Source organism: Rhipicephalus sanguineus, chromosome 1, assembly GCF_013339695.2.
Source record: "Rhipicephalus sanguineus isolate Rsan-2018 chromosome 1, BIME_Rsan_1.4, whole genome shotgun sequence".
NCBI lineage: Eukaryota > Metazoa > Arthropoda > Arachnida > Ixodida > Ixodidae > Rhipicephalus > Rhipicephalus sanguineus.
In genome coordinates this window covers 118,272,776-118,291,984 of record NC_051176.1, presented here as the reverse complement: position 1 = coordinate 118,291,984, position 19,209 = coordinate 118,272,776, and the positions used below count along the sequence as shown (strand labels likewise).

The following is a 19,209-nucleotide window of genomic DNA, read 5'->3' as shown; positions in this document are numbered from 1 at the left end:
AGGAATGCCTCAAGGTCCGTTGCTCGACTTCGCGTGACGATCGCCGCCAGAAGCAGATGTACGCCGACTGGATGAGGGTAGCTAACCAGCATGCGGAATTCATATGGAGGGTAAAACTTCGAGAACTTCAACCATGTAAGAGGAAGATTATTTCTACTGTTTCACCGCAAAATAACTTGCTAATCCTTGGAGGAGCTGCCTTAGATGATAGTCACTGCAAAACCCTAGCCTTAGGTCCTAAATACTGTTTTAAGCCGAACCTGAAACCAATAGACGTTTTAAGTTTGCCGCGTACAATCACTAGACTTGTTCCTGAGGAAGAGTGTTCCCACTGCATGTCAGACTGCGTTGCTAGCATCAAGGGTTCTAATATGCATCTCAAATGTTCTGATTCTATCCGGCCTTTGGTTAATTACTGTGTCGAGAAGAAACTCAGGCCAGTAATTTCAGATAAGGAAGGGTATTTTGTAATTATGCCGGACAGTGTGTTCTCAGAAAAAGCATTAACAGCCATAGAAAAGAATTTTAGGACGGTCAAACTTAAGCCATCGGTAGTTAGGCAACGTGCTGTCGACCTTTTGTTACGGCGTTTGTGGTGTCCTGACTTCCTTCTTGTGTCCGTGTTTGCACGCCCTGTCTTTTTACAATGAACACTTACCAACTAGCTCAGCTCTCTGTTATTCTAAACAAGGGGGATATTTGTTGGGTAGGCGAGGCGTATAAGAAGGATCTGTAGTGACAACGGTGACTATGTTCCCCACTTGAACAACCTAAAGGAAACATTAGTTTAAAGAAATTGCCCACACGATGCTCTAAACAAGGTCTACAATGAAGCATGTAAACTAGATAGACAATCAACCCTAACTAGAAGAGCCCCTACAACACAGCCCAACCAGCTTCTAGCATTTATAACCAAATACTCAAATGCGCTCCCAAACAAATAATATCCTCTGCAAGTATTATCCAATATTAGCAAGCAACGAGCGCCTTAGAAAAGTGCTTCCCGAAGTACCGAGGGTCGTGCATTGCCGTAATAGGAACTTTAAGGACATGTTAGTGCATGCAAAAGTAAACCCGCATTCTACTGCCCACATGATACCTTGTTCTCATTGAAGATGTGACTTGCAAACATCTTCAAAATGATGTTATAGTTAAAAACACAAAAAGTGATTACGTCCACCATATAAAATCTAGTTTTACCTGCACTAGTTCAAATGTTACCTACATGACTAATGTACATATTCTCACAAACAGTACATTGGTGAAACAGGACAGCCTGTCAATATTAGAATAAACGGGCATCACACGGACACGGCGAAGAAATTACTGAAAGCAGTGGCACAGAATTTTAATGCAGCAGGTCACAACTTCGACGATCTCAAGCTTTACATACTGCAGTCAAAGTTCCGGTCTCCGAAAGACAGAAAATATAGTCATACCTTATTCATAAGTTTAATACACTCCTGCCAACAGGTATAAACGTTTCAAAGGGGGCTCTTGAATTCATCTGATATGGTACATAGACACAACAAAAACCAGTCATTCTTCTAGGAATTTCTAACCATGCTTCCTTTTGACCACCATAATTTAGTGAAACACCAACCTCCCTTTCGACCCTTCGATGCGAATACCCCATCGCCACCCCACGCTTCTTTTTTCACTGACTGCTTTCCTCTTTCCTCTTGACTCACCCAATTTGGCACGCTGGCCCTTCCTTCCTCCCCCACCCCCATTTTCGCAGTTGCCCTTTCCTCCCCTTTTTGTTTGGGTTGGAGGAGAGGGTACGAGGCATATACATACACGCGCTAAAGAAAGCAGTTGCAGCCCTGAAGAAGACAAGTTTGCTTGTCGAAACGTCTGCTCCAGCGATACCCCATGTTCACGAATTTTTCATCTCTTTCCATCTTCCCCTGAACTTTTGCCTCTTTTTTTTTGGGGGGGGGGGGGAGGGAATTAACTATGTATTGTGCAACATACTCATTGAATATGGCAATGCAACTTCAGTGTTTGGCAAGAAGACACTTGCCACATTCTCACTTCTTCAGGCCTTCAGCCTAAAATACTGATTTGGACACATTGTTCCTATCTTAAACTGAGCTTTAATTTAAAGACTAGTAACACTTTAGATGGTGCTTGTACTAGAATAACGAAGTTTTAACACCTATAACAAAAGCCTGGGAGCAAGAACAAACATTTTGCATGCATCTTTTATTTTTGTTGTTGCTGTTATTGCAATGTATAATAAATATGGAAGCAAAAAAGGTTGAGTTAATGAGATCATCAAGGAGTTTGCCTGCGTTTTATACAAACAATGCTGCATGGTAGCAGCTTTCAACATGAGCATACACAAACTGTAAGAGAAACCAACTCGCCAGGTTATGACCACTCGAACCTCAATTAGTAAGTATATTGGCATACATTGAGCATAACATACTAAAGTTAAAACTCAATGCAATGATATCAGTAAAACTGGTGACTTTTCACACTGAAACTGCATTATATTGAAATTTGAACTTTTATGTGAAGTACAATTGCTGACTGATTCTTTCTTTTAAAGGGAAGATGCCACAAGGAATGTTGAAATAGGGCAGCACAAATAAAATGAATTTTAATAATTAAAAAAGCAATATTGTAGAACCCAAGAGCTGGTAATCGCATTTATAATTTGATGCCACTCCAACAAAGCGGGGGGTGGGGGGGCAGCTGCCTCCCTAAGATTTCCGCCTGCCCCACCTTTGTCCCCCCCCCCAAGAGAAAACATATTCAAAACACAGCGCCCAAATTCCCTGCCCCCCTGAAGGAACTCCCTTGTCATGGGTGCCCCCCTGGTAAAAAAATCCTGGCACCACCCCTGCAACGAAGTCCTCACCACAGTGGCTTTGCAGTGCATGGAAAGCTCAAATAAATGTACAGGTCGGTCCACTGTTAAAGGGAACACTCGAATGAGCCCCCTTCATATTGCTGGCCCCCTCATTCCAAGTGGATGTGGAAACGTTGTTCGTTCAAGGTACTGGTCTGTCAAAGGGAGTCGGAACTGTCAACCACCAGTAGTCTTATGTAAATCTAAGCCACTGTACTGTTGCAAGAGAGCGATATCCTGACATGCCCTGAACGCAATTGTTCCCTTTAACAGTGGACCGACCTGTACATCCCATATACAATGGCATTCTGTGTAAGCAAAACTTCTGCACCCATTCTGCAGCCACGGCTGGCGATCAAAATCTCAGGAATTGCTGATAGTGGTATGACACTGCTCTCTACTCGATCTGATAAACGTACAATGACACACCTGTCGTGCATGCAGGCTGTCATCCTACTCCAAACCCCTCCCCCCTCCTTGCTTAGCTTTCAGTAAGCTCGCTGTACAAAAGGAGAGATGAAGAGCTTAAATAAAGCGTGCGACAAATTCCTGTAACTCCGCTTGTACTTGATGAATTCTAAAAATTTTTGCGACAGTCGATTCATGAGGCAATAAACCCCTTTAATCAAGCCATTCGATGGTTACTTGGAAAAGTGTTGCAGGACACCTTTAAGGCAGCTCAAGCAGCCCACTGCACCCATGCACAGACAGCAGCGGAGCAGGTACAAGGCACTGCCATGGCAAACATGCATGTACATGCAGCAAGCACCTTGGCAGCAGCAGCATGAGCTTAGTAGGACAATCAGCTCCACGCGGTAAGAGGTGCCGCATTTCAATGAAATGGCACTCGTTTTCAATCAGTAGCAGAGTTGCCAGATGCTGCCAAGCGAACAAGCAGATAATCATCCCAAAAGAAGCCCAAAAAAAGCGGTGCAATATTTGTGAAGCCCAAAAGCAGAAGTTTAATAACTTTCTTATTCTTGAGGATATTTTTTATTACAGTAAAAATTCGTTAATTCAGATTTCACGGGACCAAAAAACTGTCCAATTAACTGAATGCCAAATTATCGGAAGTATCAATAAATTACAAATGTCTATTTCATCAATGCACTTTCATTTTCTTGGGAATATGTAAATCCAGTAATTATTTTGCATAACAGCAGTGCAAAAGCCGCAATTTTCGTCATTTCCGACTTCGTTCACAATGTGAACGTGGCTCAAGACCCCGTGTCTTAAAGGGACACTAAAGGCAAATAACAATTTATGTCAGAGTGAAAGCTCAATATATGACGTCTAAAACGGCAGTATTATCAACAGCAGTGCCCTACTTACCGAGAAATTAAGCTAAATGTATCACACGATGAGCGCCACGAGTGGGACATTTTGGAAGTGATCCCGATGACGTGGGAGAGTCTGAATACAATTAATCACTAGCTGCAAACTAGCTGCAATAAAAAAAGAACCTTCCGTGCATCAAGAGACGTAATAAAATGCTGCTTGTTCGTTTCTGTTTGATTCATGGAAAAAAGAACCTCTTTAGCGTTGCCATGGGGAACGGCGCACGTGGTTCAAAAGTTCCATTCTCGCCGAACTGCGCTTCGCCCGGCGCCCTGCTTCGCTCATGCGGTCGCGTCTCAGTGGTAGTTTTGGTATTGCGTACTGCCCCGTGTGTTTTGTACGCTCGTGAAAGTCACTCTGACAGAAAGTTCGACGCATGCATGTGATGTTGCCGAATGCCCGAATGGTGCATGCCGCCAGTGCACGCCGACGCGCAGTAAAGGCTTGCCCTCTGGGCAACGCTGGGCACGGCAACAGTGACATGCGAAATACCACTTTCAGGCGGGTTATTTGAAGTGCGCTAACGCGATGCAGACCACTAAAACGTGATTTTATTTCAAAATACCTAAGCACTTCCTTGGCATAAAAGTAGCACTACAAGGTTTCTGTACCGCTATTTCAACAATCAACGTGGACTTAATATTTGGCTTTAGTGTCCCTTTAAGCTAAAACGTGCTCTGAACCCGTACCTTATTACGCACCATTACGGCCTTTCTGAAAGCCCACGGCCGTTTCGGCTGGCCGCTAACGCGCTCTAAGGATCGTCTGAATTAACCGGGTTGTGGCCAAATATGACCGAATTAATAAGCGTTTGATGCCGTTGAACAATGTATATGTTGGACGGGACCAGAGAACATGTCCAAATTATCTGATTTTCCAAATTAACGAGTGTCAAATGAATGAGATTTTATTGTGTAATAAAAAGTTGCTCGACTACGAAGGGAAGGTAAAAAGTAACTAATTATATTGAGTACATCGAAAATACGTGCAACTGTGAATGACAGTACATATTTACATTTTAACATAGTCTCCAAGGCTGCCGGGGTAGATTCCACTGTTCATTACGCATTTGCTAGACATAAGTCATCAACAAACGCACTATGAGTAAACGTGACGAGCACTAAACCACATTAGCAGGAAAAACGTGAAGTCTAAAAAAACACATGAATCTAGGAAAGCTGGATGAGACATCCATTTACTCTGCCACAGTGTCAGCCACTACATGTGCTCCGTGTCATAGTTTCGGAATGCTCTTCACCATTGCCACTGCACGTTATTATTACACATTCCTGTGCAAGTGCTGCAATATTTTTCTGCATTTCGGTAAAAAGTAAGGGAAAGCCTTGTAGGGGGTACTTTAAGCAATATTAATGGCTGGCATCACGTTTACTCCTTTTTGGGCAGTGGCAACACGCATCGCGAAATGCAAATTGTTGCTTGGGAGCTACTGCATACTACCATTTAGCAGAGAGTTATAGCACGTTCCCAGCAGATACGCGTTGACAAGGTTTTGCTGTATGTCTGAAGAATTGATCAAGACCCAACATGGCATCTCAATTTTCAGTCACCGCTACACGTTTGTTCAAGAGCAATCTTATAATTCCATTTTTTTACAGAAGATCCAGAAAATTTTATACAGTTAATAGTAGTGTGGTTGGTAAATGCAAGCAGCCAAAAAAAATTAAAATTGGGCGGTTACTTAGCAACATGCTGCAGCAATGCAATTACTGAAGAAACTTTCATTTGCAGTAAAATGATCTTCTATACGATTCCTCCACCTGGAAATTAATCCATTTTTCCAGGGAGTCCAGAATAGCTTCCTTTGACATTGGGGTCATGGAGAGCGAGCTTAGTGGCATCCAGAAATAAACGGCAACATCCTTTCTCTTGTCAATAGAGAAAGCCAGCAAATACTAGACTCATCGGTGACATCGACAACATGGACGACTGAGTCACTTGCGAGACGAGTGAGAGGGTGTTGCGTTTACTACTGGCTCTAGGGCAGTCGTGCTTGGCACTGGCCATACAGCAACAACAAAAACACCAGATCAAGTGCTCATGCAAAGCACATACAGCATGGAATATGGAACTATGCTTCTGAGCTTAGATTTCATAATACAATGTGCTAAGGTGCCTGCATGCTTTCCTTCACCCTGTTCCAGCAGCAAGTAGGAGACCATTAAGGTACACCGTTGCCCACCAGCTGATGCCGGAAAATGTGGCAGATGCTGCTCAGCACTGAACGGCTTTTCTAAAGGGGAGAGGGGTACACAGATCTGGCTAAGAACACATGGTGTTATATGAACATGAATTTATAAAAACTTAAATATTTCATTACATAGAGAATTTTGTTACACTGAAGTTCATGATATTGAGATATCACTCTATACTGCTATCTGCAATACAAAAATGACTAAGATAGACTCTTCTATGCGGACACAATGTGAAGCAAGCAGCAAAATAATGGTCTAAGATACGAAGGTGAACATAGGTCATGCCAAATGCAGGAAGAGGACAGGCACATGCAGGAGAAAGAGGTACTTGACCTACAGATGGGCAAACATGCGAGAGGACAGATTTCACACTGCAAAAAAAAAAAAAGAAGAAAAAGGCATCACTTAGTGCATCAAAAAGCATCACATACAAAAAGTACAAGGATGCCGTTAGTGAATGCTTTGCAAACAATCAACGTCAACAAGGAATAACACTATCAGCAATGCTACCAAGGACTTGAGATTTGGCGCAATTTTCAGCACAGCAGAATTTTCATATTCAAGCACTTTCAAGCTAGCAAACTTGCAATATGAGACACTTCGGAGCATCTAATTTGACGTGATCTCTGGCAATGCTGAATGTGCGCCCTTCATTCTTTGTGCTTGATGGCGTTGCTTTGCCAATGGCATTGTTTTGTCTTGACTTCTCTCTTGTGTCCATGTTTGCACACCCAGTCTTTTAACATTAATACCTATGAACTAGCTCAGCCCTCTGTTATCCTAAAAAAAAAATTGCTTTGGCGTTATAGCGCACGCTACTTTCCCTGGCAAACAATTTTCTTCTCCACCTCCACACGCCTTCCTCCGGCACTCACTCCCCTCACAGGGATACAAAAGACGTTGCAGATTTCACTGATGGGGCATGTACGCTTGCACGTAAAAGATCACATTTTAGGGAATACCCACAGACTTCCAGAGTCCACAACATGTGCTTGTCAATGCTTCGCGCTCTTGCCTAATCACTATCAGTCTTAATCCTAAATACTGCACTTAACTCTTACGTAAGCAAGACTTGTTCACATGAGAAGCATCCTCACAAAGTTTTAAAGTTGCTGCACCTTTTAGTTGATGTCTTTGAGCTCAGTCATGTTCTCATCTCAAGACAAGCATTTGCCTCAGCCAGAGGAGTTTTGCCACATTCAACCTTCTTCATGCCCTTTACAACTCAGCACCGACGAAACAGACAAAGAAGCCAGCCACACATGCGAGACTTTAAACAAAGAGATAGATTCTAATGTGTATTAGTTCTGTAGGCAGGAAAGAGGATGTGTGCTCTGCACAAATAAATAAAAAAACAGCAGTTTTGTCCAACAATGTTACAGGGAACTATAGCCATTATAGTGAAAGCAATGTATTAAACTGCCTGAAATAAGGCTCATAGTTTTATCAGCCATATATATTGCAACAAACTTTTGCTTGCTAATTAATTAACATACAAGGTATCAAGTGTACACAGGCTGGTATTAACAGATCTCTCTCGTTGGCCACTAACATGCTGTTATAACACTGGCGTAACGAACAGTGCAGACGAATGTGAGCAAACCACCTCTCTGCCTCTTGCTTCAACGAGTTTCCAAAGCAAGAAAGCAATAGCTCCACACAAGCCAACCAGCCACCTATGTGCTCAGCTGCACAAAATGACGCATGACAGTGCTGGTCAGAGGAGGAGAGGCACATTCACATCCCCTCACTTAGCTCACTTACACCACCCCCCATGCGATGGCTTCGTGTATCCACAGCATACTGTGTACAGGGCGTCGTAGGGTATATGGCAATGCACACCGGGTGAAATGACGCACACGAAAACAAAAGGAGAACACAGCACTTGTGTGGTCCTTTTGTTTTTGTGTTCGTTGTTTCACCTGGTGTGCGCTGCCACATGCCATAATAATCAACCAACCACAAGTGCGTAGTAGAGTCTTATTGCACTAGGACTTTCTACGGAACGTCATAGTGACTGGAAAAAGGCAAACTTTTACTTGGTATCTTCCTCTAATTATTAGTGCAATAAAAGCTTGGAGAGAGTATGATGTCACTCCACTAGCCTCACACACAAACCTCCTCTACTCTTGTGCCTTTGAAAATCTGAGAACTTGTGTATGGCTGTGCACAATAGCTTTAATATTGACCTGTACATTTTGACTCCCACAGTGTGGATCTGTTGAGCTAATTACTACTCGATGACACTAAAAAGAAATGAGAAATAAGTGGTAACAATGAATAAGCTGCCAAGCTGAGCAAATAGTAGTGATTTTAAATATTTTCACAGATTTAAAGACTGCTGATTATGTTTCAATCCTTTCATTCCCATTGAGATGAAAACAGCACATACAGATAAAGAAAGTATGGGGACCATATAAAGATAAAATGCAAGGAAGAGAAATAAATAGTCAAGCAGTACCATGCATCAGCAACTTTCATCAATCATAACATAAAGAGCAGTCACTCACCTTCAAATCCTGCTCCCTCAGCTGGCCTGCTTTAACTTCCGATTCAAGCCTCACCTCAGCCTGCCGCAACTCTTCTTCACATTTTCGGCTCTTCAGCAATTCCTCCTTCAAGTTGGCTACAGTCTCCTTGTAGGCAAGCAGCCGTTCATCATCTGCTTTCTTCTGGTCTTCCAGGAAACCTACAAACACCATATGCACTGGTAGCACCACAAGGAGATATACAACTTCGCGCTAGCTTAAAGGAGTACTGACACAATTTTGAGAAATCGCAAAAGGGACGTTTTACATTTCCTTGGTATTCAGTGTTAATGCTCTCCACACGCCGGAGTCAGAAAACATGTATAAAACATTATATTTTGATTTCAAAGTTTTCGTCGCTTAGCATCTATCTGCAAGCCAGCCCCACCGCAATGAACAATATCCCAACGAGTCAACACAGTTCCACTGAGTTTGTGAATTCTGCATCCTGCGTGCAGCCTAAATCACAGAAATCACTGTCGGGGTCGCTGGACGACAATTCACTAATCGTTGTTTACGTGCACCACGAGCAGATGACAGATCTGCCGCTAGTACGTCGTGAGTTGCTCTCTCCCTTTGACGTCACACTGCGATGAAATGTCACTGAGAAGCCGCCCCCTTGATATCAAAACCGAAAGTGTTTTTTTTTAAGGTAGCGGTATTTGAAATATATTCGATGCATTTCCAGGCACTACAATACTCTTTTTAGGGTTCTCGACACCAGTGTTTTTATTTAGCGCAACAATCTGAAAATATTTAAAATTCGTGTCAGTACTCCTCTAACCCTTTCACTATCGAAAAATATCATGGTATGTTGAACGGTCACGAGTCAAATCTCTGTTCGACATTGACTCGCTTGCGAATGTTCAACATACCATACCTTTTGTTCACATAAGTCCAGAACATCCATTCTTGTTCAACTACATAGTTTTCATTCCAAATCATTGCGATATGCTGATCTACTTGGTAACTCCCTCAGTTTAGGAAAACCTTGCTCCCAAAAAGGCACATGAATTGTTTAAAACTTCAAAAACTACATACTGTACTACAAAAGTACAGTAGAATCTCGATGATACGAATCCCGCGGGGTCACGAAAAATATTCGTATTAGCCGAAATTCGTATCACCGAAACACATGTAAAACTAGCTATATTAACAGTCAGAGGCAAACTCATTTTTAGGAACACATAAAAAAAACATTTATTTCTTGCAGAAAAAATCTCTAATGTCTTTCTGCTTCTTTTTTTTCGCGAAGTCACTCAGCAGACTTCTTTGAAATCCGTAAAAACGCGTGCACGTGTCGTCGCTGATTTCATCAGCGGCCATAGCACGCCTCAGGACGTCGAGCGCGTGCAGCGTTTCAGCCGCCGGTGGTGGTCCTTCACCATCGCCCTCGTCTATGTTGTCGCCATCATCGCTGGAATCGGCAACCTCGCATGTGGCCTCCTCAACAATATCCTCCACCGTGCGCGCACCACAAGTGGCGAGGTTGTCATCCGCCGTGCAGAAGTCTTCAGCTGTACACCCAGCATCAAGCAGTTCCCAACCCTCAATTGGCTCTTCCTGCTCTGAGGGCACCTCTTCGGAACTCCTGAAGAAGCCGCATTTCGCAAAGCAGTTTGCTATGGTAGTCGGCGTTACTCGATCCCAAGCCATAGCGATAAAATGGATGGCGTCCAGGAGGCTTATTCGCAGGTCGCCTTCGTGTTTTCTGTCAATATTGGCAAGTAGGCGGCGCACAAGAAGGCCCTTGAAATGATGCTTGAGGTTTTTTATTATTCCAGCGTCAAGCGGTTGCAGGTGCGTCGTCGTGTTCGCGGGCAAAAAGATCAGTTTGACGTTTTGGAGCGTTACTTGCCTCGGGTGGGCGGCGCACTGGTCAAGAATCAAAACAATCTTCCGATTCTTGCAGGCCATCCTTCTGTCAAGGAGCGACAGAAATTCTTCGAACAGGGCCGCCGTCATCCACGCCTTTTTGTTTGCGCGATAGACGCACGGCAAATGGCTCTCGCGCTTGAAACACCGAGGCTTTTGGGATTTGCCAATTACCGTCAGCTTAAGTTTCTCCGACCCGTCGGCGTTACAGCACAAAAGCACCGTTATTCGCTCTTTGCTTTTCTTGCCTCCTTGGCACGCTTCGCCTTTTAAGCAAAGGCTCTTCTCAGGCTGAAGGTTAAAAAACAGGCCAGCCTCGTCTGCGTTAAAAACATCACGAGGCTCATACCCAGAGATGAGTGACTGCAGCTTCGCGAGCCAGTCGCTAACAACGGTCTCGTCAGCCTTCTTCGCTTCCCCACAGACGCTTTTGTAAACGAGACCGTGTCTCGTCTTGAAACGGTGCAGCCACCCACCTGAGGCCTGAAATCCGTCGATGCGCAGAGCAAGTGCGATCTCGTCGGCTTTCTCACGCAACACTTTGCCATCGATGTTCACACCAGCTGCAGTAACCTCCTTAAACCAGGTCAGAAGAGCTTCTTCAAGCTTCACGTGTTGGGCTGTCTTCGCTTGCCTCGCGTTGACGTTAAATGAAAGCACATTCTTCATTATTGAGTCCCGCTGTCCAACAATTGTGCTTAATGTCGACGTTGCGAGGCCTAGCTCCTTAGCCAACTCCGTGCGTTTTCTTTTGGGATCCTCATCGACCTTTCGAAGAATGTCCAGTTTCTCCTTAAAGGAGAGGGCTTTCCGCTTGCGAGACATAGCTTGCTGCCACTCGGCAAAAAAGGCACTATCACAACAAAGCAAGAACGCGGGCTCGAGCACAGCAACCACAACCACTCTGTCCGACGGCACGCATAGAAGAAAGAAGCTCCCGCGGGCCGTGCCTCTCCCTCTCCGGCGTCTCCGCCTGCCGGCCTGCCTCCGCACCAAGAAAAAAAAAAACGTGGCCAGCGCCATCTGTAATCTTCAAGAGAAAGCAAAAGGCACACTCCGGCCTCCGATACACGCAGATCTTGGAGGCTGTCGCGCGCTGCTCGCCGGCGGCGCTGGCAACGTGCCAAACCGGCGGCGCCGCACGCATTCCAGCGCCGTAAGTGCACGCTGCTATCTTCCGCGGCCGTCGGTGGGGCCAACGTTGCGTTGGGTGGGGCGGCGTTTATTCGTATCAAACGACGCGGGTCAAAAATCAGTTCGTAACAACCGTACTCAAGCACGTTGTAAATTAATGGGCCTTGGCCGGGACCACAGAAAAATTCATATCATCCCGAAATTCGTATTAGCCGTGATCGTATCATCGAGATTCTACTGTAATTGCATATTTGAAAGCAGCACACAAATATACAAAATCTCATTCAAATCAATCAAGACTTAAAAAAAAAAAGAACTTGAAGAGCAGTGTCCCCCCTTAAAATGGATATTAGTAGTTAGCATAAGGATAGAGTTTGTCAGTTTTTTTTCTTTGAAAGGGCCGTGCGACACAAGCTAACCAAGCTAACCATGTTGTTTCCATCGCTTCTTCTAATATTGTTGAATACGCCGATATTGTTGCGCAAGTGGCAACATCAAAACCAAAGCTGTTATAGTTTATTTTAACGAAGAAGCCACCTTGATTTCAGACTACAGTGAAACACAACGGCTATTTTTGTGATTGGAAGTGACGTTTCATCATATGGCAGTGACAACACTAAAAAATGTAAACATGCTCTTTATACCTCAGCAGAAACAAAATTTCATGTTTTAAAACAACTGCAACAACCGTAGGCGAGCTGTGCAACTGCCACCATAAGGTGAGACTTCCAGTAACTTTCTATGAGAGGCGCGCGGTGATTGGAACCAGCCAATGACATCACTGGCAAGAGTGAAATGCGCACGAAAATGTTTTTTCTCTCATCTGTTCAGGTTTTGAACTTTGATTATATCATCTCAGTTCTTTTGCACCAATTTTTGTCGTTCTTTTTTTGCAATCATCCCAGCATTCAATATCACACGCACTCCAGTGCTACAGAAGGCAGTTGCAAAAACGTTACAGGGCCCCTTTAATACCCCATACTTTTTTAACTAAAAAGGCAGCTGTAAATTTACACAACACAACAACCATAGGAGCAGCATGTAGAGCCTAGCACAAAGCTGTTATGAGCAATGCTAACTACGCTGCGTGTTGAAACACTGCCAAGTACTACATGCTCTTTGCTCAAAGATGCAATGTGTGAAGAACACTCACTGATCTGCTCAGCAAGGCTTGCAATCTTGGACTGGTAAGCCAAAGACTCCTTCCTGATGTTGTCTAACTGATCGTTCTTTTCCTTCAAGAGTTTGTTCAGCTCTGCTACGGTATGCTCAAAGTCAGCGATCTCCAAGTCTAGAAGCTTATGAATTTGCGATTCCTGCAAAAAGATGCAGCAATTAAGAATGACAAACTTTCACATTACAAACTTCACAGCATTTATGAATGAACCAGTAGCATTGTGGCATTCCTTCACATGCAACAAAAGTTGTAACAGTGGATGGCTAGGTAAACAAACACATGAATGCACAAGTATTCCTCGAAGTGACCAGACTCCAGAAATACTTAGATCTATTAACTCATTGAGTTTTGTTCACAGCCACACAATGATCCGAAACAGTGTGCCAGGTTGTAGATACATTAACTACAGGCCTATGAAATGACCGTACAGTGTTTATTTGTTCTTTAATTTTAGGTAATTTATATGGTTTCAATTATCACTCCTAAGTCTAGTTCCCAGCTACATAATAATACTAAAGAGAAGTGACATAATTAATGCCCTAAGTAGCGAAAGCACAGCATTTCATTTTTATTTGTTGTTTTTAAGATTTTTCTGGTCATTTGCTTGCTGTTGTCACCAAGTTTTAGTCACAGCTATGCAATGATCCTATACTTTGTGTAGAAGTGACGTAATTACAGTGATGCTACTGGCCTAGACCACTTTGGGGCATTTTTTTAAACAGACAGATTTTTTGGGGAGAGAAGGGGGGCACAAACAGGCTTTCTCAGTAGACATCTATAGGAGCAACTTCAAGGCTACACCCAAACCCCGCTACAACGAACATCACCACAATGAAAAATTTTCTATTCACTGTCAGCTGCCCACAGAAAACAATGCAAAATATGCCTCGTCACAACAAATAATTTCCCAGCGTACTTCCGCTTCAACAAAGTTTTCGCGAGATAAGGAAAGACGCTTGCCTAGAATTGCCGCAAAATTCCAATGGAAACTCGACAATTACTCGTAAGCTCGTGACTACCAAAGCAGTGCCGCCGCATCACAAGACACGTTTTCCGCCACCACACGCACATCCCAATATTTTTTGTCACTAAGATGCTCGGTGACGAATCATCCATTCACCAAGAAGCAGTCGGCAGGTTTAATGCACGTGTGGGCCATGATAGAATCGTTATTCAAGAACTCCCACGAAGTTTCCAACATTGTGCTCAAAACGAAACTACTGCTCGTCACCGCTAGTCCTGTGATCGTGGATGACAGCCAGTGTTCTGAAACCACATACGTGGTCAGCGCATAGCTAGTCCAAGCGAAGCTACATTCTGCCACAGCCGCTACGGACAAAACCATGGTAAACGCTGTGAATTGCTGTTGGGGAAATTGGTTCGTGGTCGACATAGAGCCATCAAGAAAACCATCGCCTTAGGCAGAGGGGGTAATTGTAGCAGGGTTCAAGTTTCGCGTGGTTTGGCACAATTTGGTGCAGCGGTAGCATCACTGTAATTACTGTCCTATGTGTGGACCTTACAGAGTTCTTTTTCTTTTTTTGTCTGGTTTTTCTGCTCATTCACATCCTTTGAATAGTACACACATAAGCAATGTACAACAAATGACAAGACTGCGCCTGCCTTGTGCACTTTCTCCAGCTGTGCGGCAGTCTTAGTATGCTCCTCTTTTTCAGCAAGCAGCTGCTTATTGGCCTCCGAGACCTGTTCCTCAAGAACCTTGATGTGGCCCAGCAACTTCTCCTCCTGTTCCTTAGCATCACTAGCTTGAGACTCCATTGAGCTCAGCTTCGCTTCCAGTTTCGCCTTGCATTCTTGCCATGCCTGCATTTACACAAAAGGACCAGTAAGTTATTGCGAGAGTTGACACTCCAGGCGCATTTTTGCTGTCACCGCCAGTGCCAGTGTCACTGTCATGTTCCGTATAAAGTCCAAATCAATAACATCACCCTGTGTCGTATGTTCTACGTGTGAATGAAAGCGCACAGATGCTGCCAACAAACACTGTCCAAGCAGAGGTGAAACAAGGCCATCACCTTGGCGTGAGAGGCACATGGAGGGGTGCCAAAAAGCGGGCTGCATGGCTACAACAGAAACCATATTTGGTGCGTTCCATATTTTTATCTGCATAAAAATATGGAACACATCATTTTAAATAAAACAAAACAAAAATGAATCGAATAACTTAAAAAACACAATTTTCAGGGAATGTCAGCCGAACGTGACTGAAATCTTCATCCTATGTAGAGGGCTGTCCAGATCTAAGGTGAATGCATCATTGGTATTAAAGACCTCATAGAAGCTGATGTTCAATACATAATTCGGAAAATTAATATTGTGTTTATCGACACCATCATTAGACATCATATAAAGGATATTTCCCAAGTGAAGTAGAACAAGTGCTCTAGTTTTACCGGGTTGAATACTAATGAGGTGTTCACCTTAGATGACCCTGTACACAGTCAACAGTATGTACTTGTACATATAATTATGTTCTGCTTATTTTAATGTTGAAGTCAGAAAAAGTTTTTGCTTGATAGTAGCGTTGTAATGTAGAGCACTTTCCATATATGCACTTTTTTTCTTAAATGCTGTTTCTTTGATATTTAGTTTGTGTAATAATGCTTCATTACTACCTTACCACCAATTACATACCATTGAAACTCAACCTAACAATACCTCATTTGACGAACTTCCTGATCTAATGAAGAAACTCCCATTCCCCGCCAGGTACCATAGGGTTCAATGTTGTGATCAACCATAATTACTGTAACTACCATGGCCACCGAACCCTGTCTAACGAGGCTTCTCTGAAACAAATGACTGAAGAAAGTGGACATTTCTAATTTTGGCACATACGAGTTTTTCTTTCAGCTTTCAGCGAGCACTCTAACACTATTGAGTTAAAACACTTGTGTCCTAGTCACACCCCTAGCTTTATCGACAAGGCTGCACACTGCACCCATGTGCAGAACAATGGATTCAGCAGTTGGTAGCGCTCTTGTGTATCAAAAGGCACTTAGGAAAGCAGTGGGTGATCACAGTATTTCACAGTTTCTGCAACACGTGGCACTGACAGTCTCCTCGCAACTTCCTTGCTCAGCCTGCTCGCACAATCACTGAACTCGTTGTCTGCATCTTTGCACATCAACAGCCTGTCATAACTTCACATGACCAGTCTTCCTGGCCTGTATCGCTTGGACACAGAGCCTGTCTTGTCCGGGCAGCATGGGATAATAATAATAATATCTGGGGTTTAACGTCCCAAAACCACCATATGATTATGAGAGACACCGTAGTGGAGGGCTCCAAAAATTTTGACCACCTGGGGTTCTTTAACGTGCACCTAAATCTAAGTACACGGGCCTCAGACATTTTCGCCTCCATCGAAAATGCAGCCGCCGCGGCCGGGATTCGATCCCGCGACCTTCGGGTCAGCAGTCGAGCGCCATAACCACTAGACCACCGTGGCGGGGCATCGGGCAGCATGAGAGGCTCCATATGAAAATACAATGCCGTGGTAACTTTGCGGTGTCACTACATTAAAATTTTACGTATTGAAGGAATGAAAAATCCCTTTCTCAATTTTATGAACGTCCCGATTTAACGAAAAAAAATTTGAGCGTGGTGATCACTTCCTTAAATCAAGGTTCAATTGCATTTTTAAAGGGCCCCACTACTAGCCTTTGGCTAAGGGACTCCACAGTGTTCGCACACAATTTGTATTTCCTTTCCGAAAAATAAACTTTTAACTCGGGATATACATGAGTAAGTTCCAAGCAATGCTGAACACCCAGCCTGGGAGGCACCCACCTCCTACAAGTCAATTAGCCAGTCAAATCCAATGCTTATGGTATGCACAAAATATATTATTACTCCGACCTAAGCAACAACAGTATTTAGCTTCCCCCTCCAATTTTGCGTAGTGTGACAGCATGAACACTATGACAGAGTTCACTTCACTTTTGTTCAGTGCGAGGCATCCAGCCATCTTAATGGCAATAAAATAACCAGAAAAGCGTGCCTGCTCATGTAGAACTGTTCAGGAGAAGAAATGTACTTCTATTCCCACTGCCTTTTAAACTCTTCAGCCCTCTTCAACTGCTGCGAAGTAGTTTTAGGTCAATTCTATCAATCTATAATGGAAAAGAGCATGTAAACTTTTAATCTCAAATAGCACATTTGTCTGCTCTTGGATTGCCATTTCATCATGGCGTTAGAAAGATCAGAGGCAGGCTGGAACTTGTGCATGCACAATCTCCACCAAGCAAGGGTGGGTTATCACTACCAAGAACAGCTCAGGGGTGCAACAGCTGAAATAGGATTTGGAGCAATTTTTGAAGCAGCAAAATGTTGCTTTTGGAGTACAAAATTTAAATTTGGAGCAGGTTACGGAAAAAAAAACTCAATTTTCTAGCACAAAATATCCCATTTCGAGCAGTATAACCAAGAAAGCTTACTTTTAGAAAAGAAAACAAATTATGTACAAACTATTCAACATCAGCTAACTTGTGCACAGTGCACACGAGCACTGCTATTTCAATAAAAGGAGTGTGTTGAACCACCCAACCGTGCAAACAAAGTCCACATTAGCATTTGCAGCACATGTCAAATCATATGACAGGCGCTGCAAATGCTAATGTGGACCTGCCAACCTGGCGACCTCAAAATTCGGCAGATTCATAAAGTAGGAGTGAGTGGATATGGCGAAAAAAGAAAACTGGTGTCTTTATTGTTTCTCAGGGCTGCAGAAACATCATACACAGCTATAAATGATTGCCAGTAATTTTCTTAGACATCAGCAATCATTAGTAATGATACTGCACGTGCACTCATGAGTAATTAAGGAAAAAAATGTGCTGTGTCCCACGACAGCTAGTATTAACAGTCCCTTCTAAATCCTAGTAAGTACGTTTTTTCACATGACACTGGTGTACTGCCGCGAAAGTAGCTTAAAAAGCATTCTGCAGGCGACAGAACAAGGCCAGGAAATTTTAGAACCACTGTCCTTTTTTTTTCTTTTGCAGTGGGGTTAGGGTTGTTTATCGGAAGATTAATGGCCATACTCGCACAATCGGGGGGTTTGCTCAAAATTCGGGAGTCTCCTGGACAAATCGGAACAGTTGGCAGGCAGGCAAATGGCCAATCTTTCCATCGAATACACCAGCGGCACATTGTTAACATTTTTCACATGAAGCTTCCCCTTTGATTTTCAAATGTCCATATAGAGCAGCATTGCAACCAGCAGACAAAGAAAGTTTTCGGGCACCCAACACAAAGCACGCCGACGTCTTTTCTGCACGTCTGGACTGGACTGGGCTGGATGATGATGCCCAAATTGCAGATGGCCAACGCGGCCTTCATTTTTCGCTAAATTAACGCAACTGAGAAAATTCTGAGGCTGGTCGGGCATTTCCGCACTGCATGGTACAATTTCGACAAATGTCATGGTTTTGGCTCAGCTTGGCACAAAAATAAGGAATTGTATCAAATTAGTGTAATTGGCACAGCTGTTGCACCCCTGACTGCCAGGTGCGTCAGCTGTGTCATCCAACATGGCCCACTTCTGTGTGCATGATGAGGGCTTACAGCCCTGTAATCTTTATGCCCACGTCTGCATGTGTCTGTTGACATACAGCTCACAATTAGCACATCATCCATTATGACAAGAGTTGCCAAGGTGGCATCATACTTAGCCTCCAGACACACTGCATTACATAAAAACAAATGAAAAACAAAACATGCCTGCTACTGCACACTTATTAATAAATATGAAGAACACCCAATGTCACCATGCTGCTAGGTCATTCCCCAAAAGGTCGAACAAGCATGTCTGCACAATATTTTTGTCGTCTGCTTCTTTTTAGATGTTATGTGGACATATTCACAGTGCATAGAACCAAAAATGTTATTTCCAGAAAAGGCTCTCGGCACTCCAGAAAAATATTTGAAGATGGCGACACGGGTGTCCCGTTATTGCTGACTGCAGTATTTTCTGATTTCACAGCCGAATTTAATGTGATCTATAAATAATGTGTCGAACATTTTTTCTGCTGGCTTTAATATGCATCACTGTGAATTACT

At 43.5% G+C, this 19,209-nt stretch overlaps 1 protein-coding gene across 4 annotated transcripts in view; it reads right to left on the bottom strand.

Moving 5' to 3' along the window:
- LOC119396674 (GRIP and coiled-coil domain-containing protein 2) overlaps positions 1-19,209 on the bottom strand; it is a 114,038-nt gene that overhangs the window by 50,912 nt on the left and 43,917 nt on the right. For all 4 annotated transcript variants that reach the window (XM_037663976.2, XM_037663999.2, XM_037663984.2 and 1 more), the window contains 3 exons: positions 14,749-14,949; positions 13,102-13,264; positions 8,922-9,100 (listed from right to left, as the gene is read on the bottom strand). In XM_037663976.2, coding sequence (XP_037519904.1) covers positions 8,922-9,100; positions 13,102-13,264; positions 14,749-14,949 — 543 coding nt within the window. The remainder of the gene's footprint in view (positions 1-8,921; positions 9,101-13,101; positions 13,265-14,748; positions 14,950-19,209) is intronic.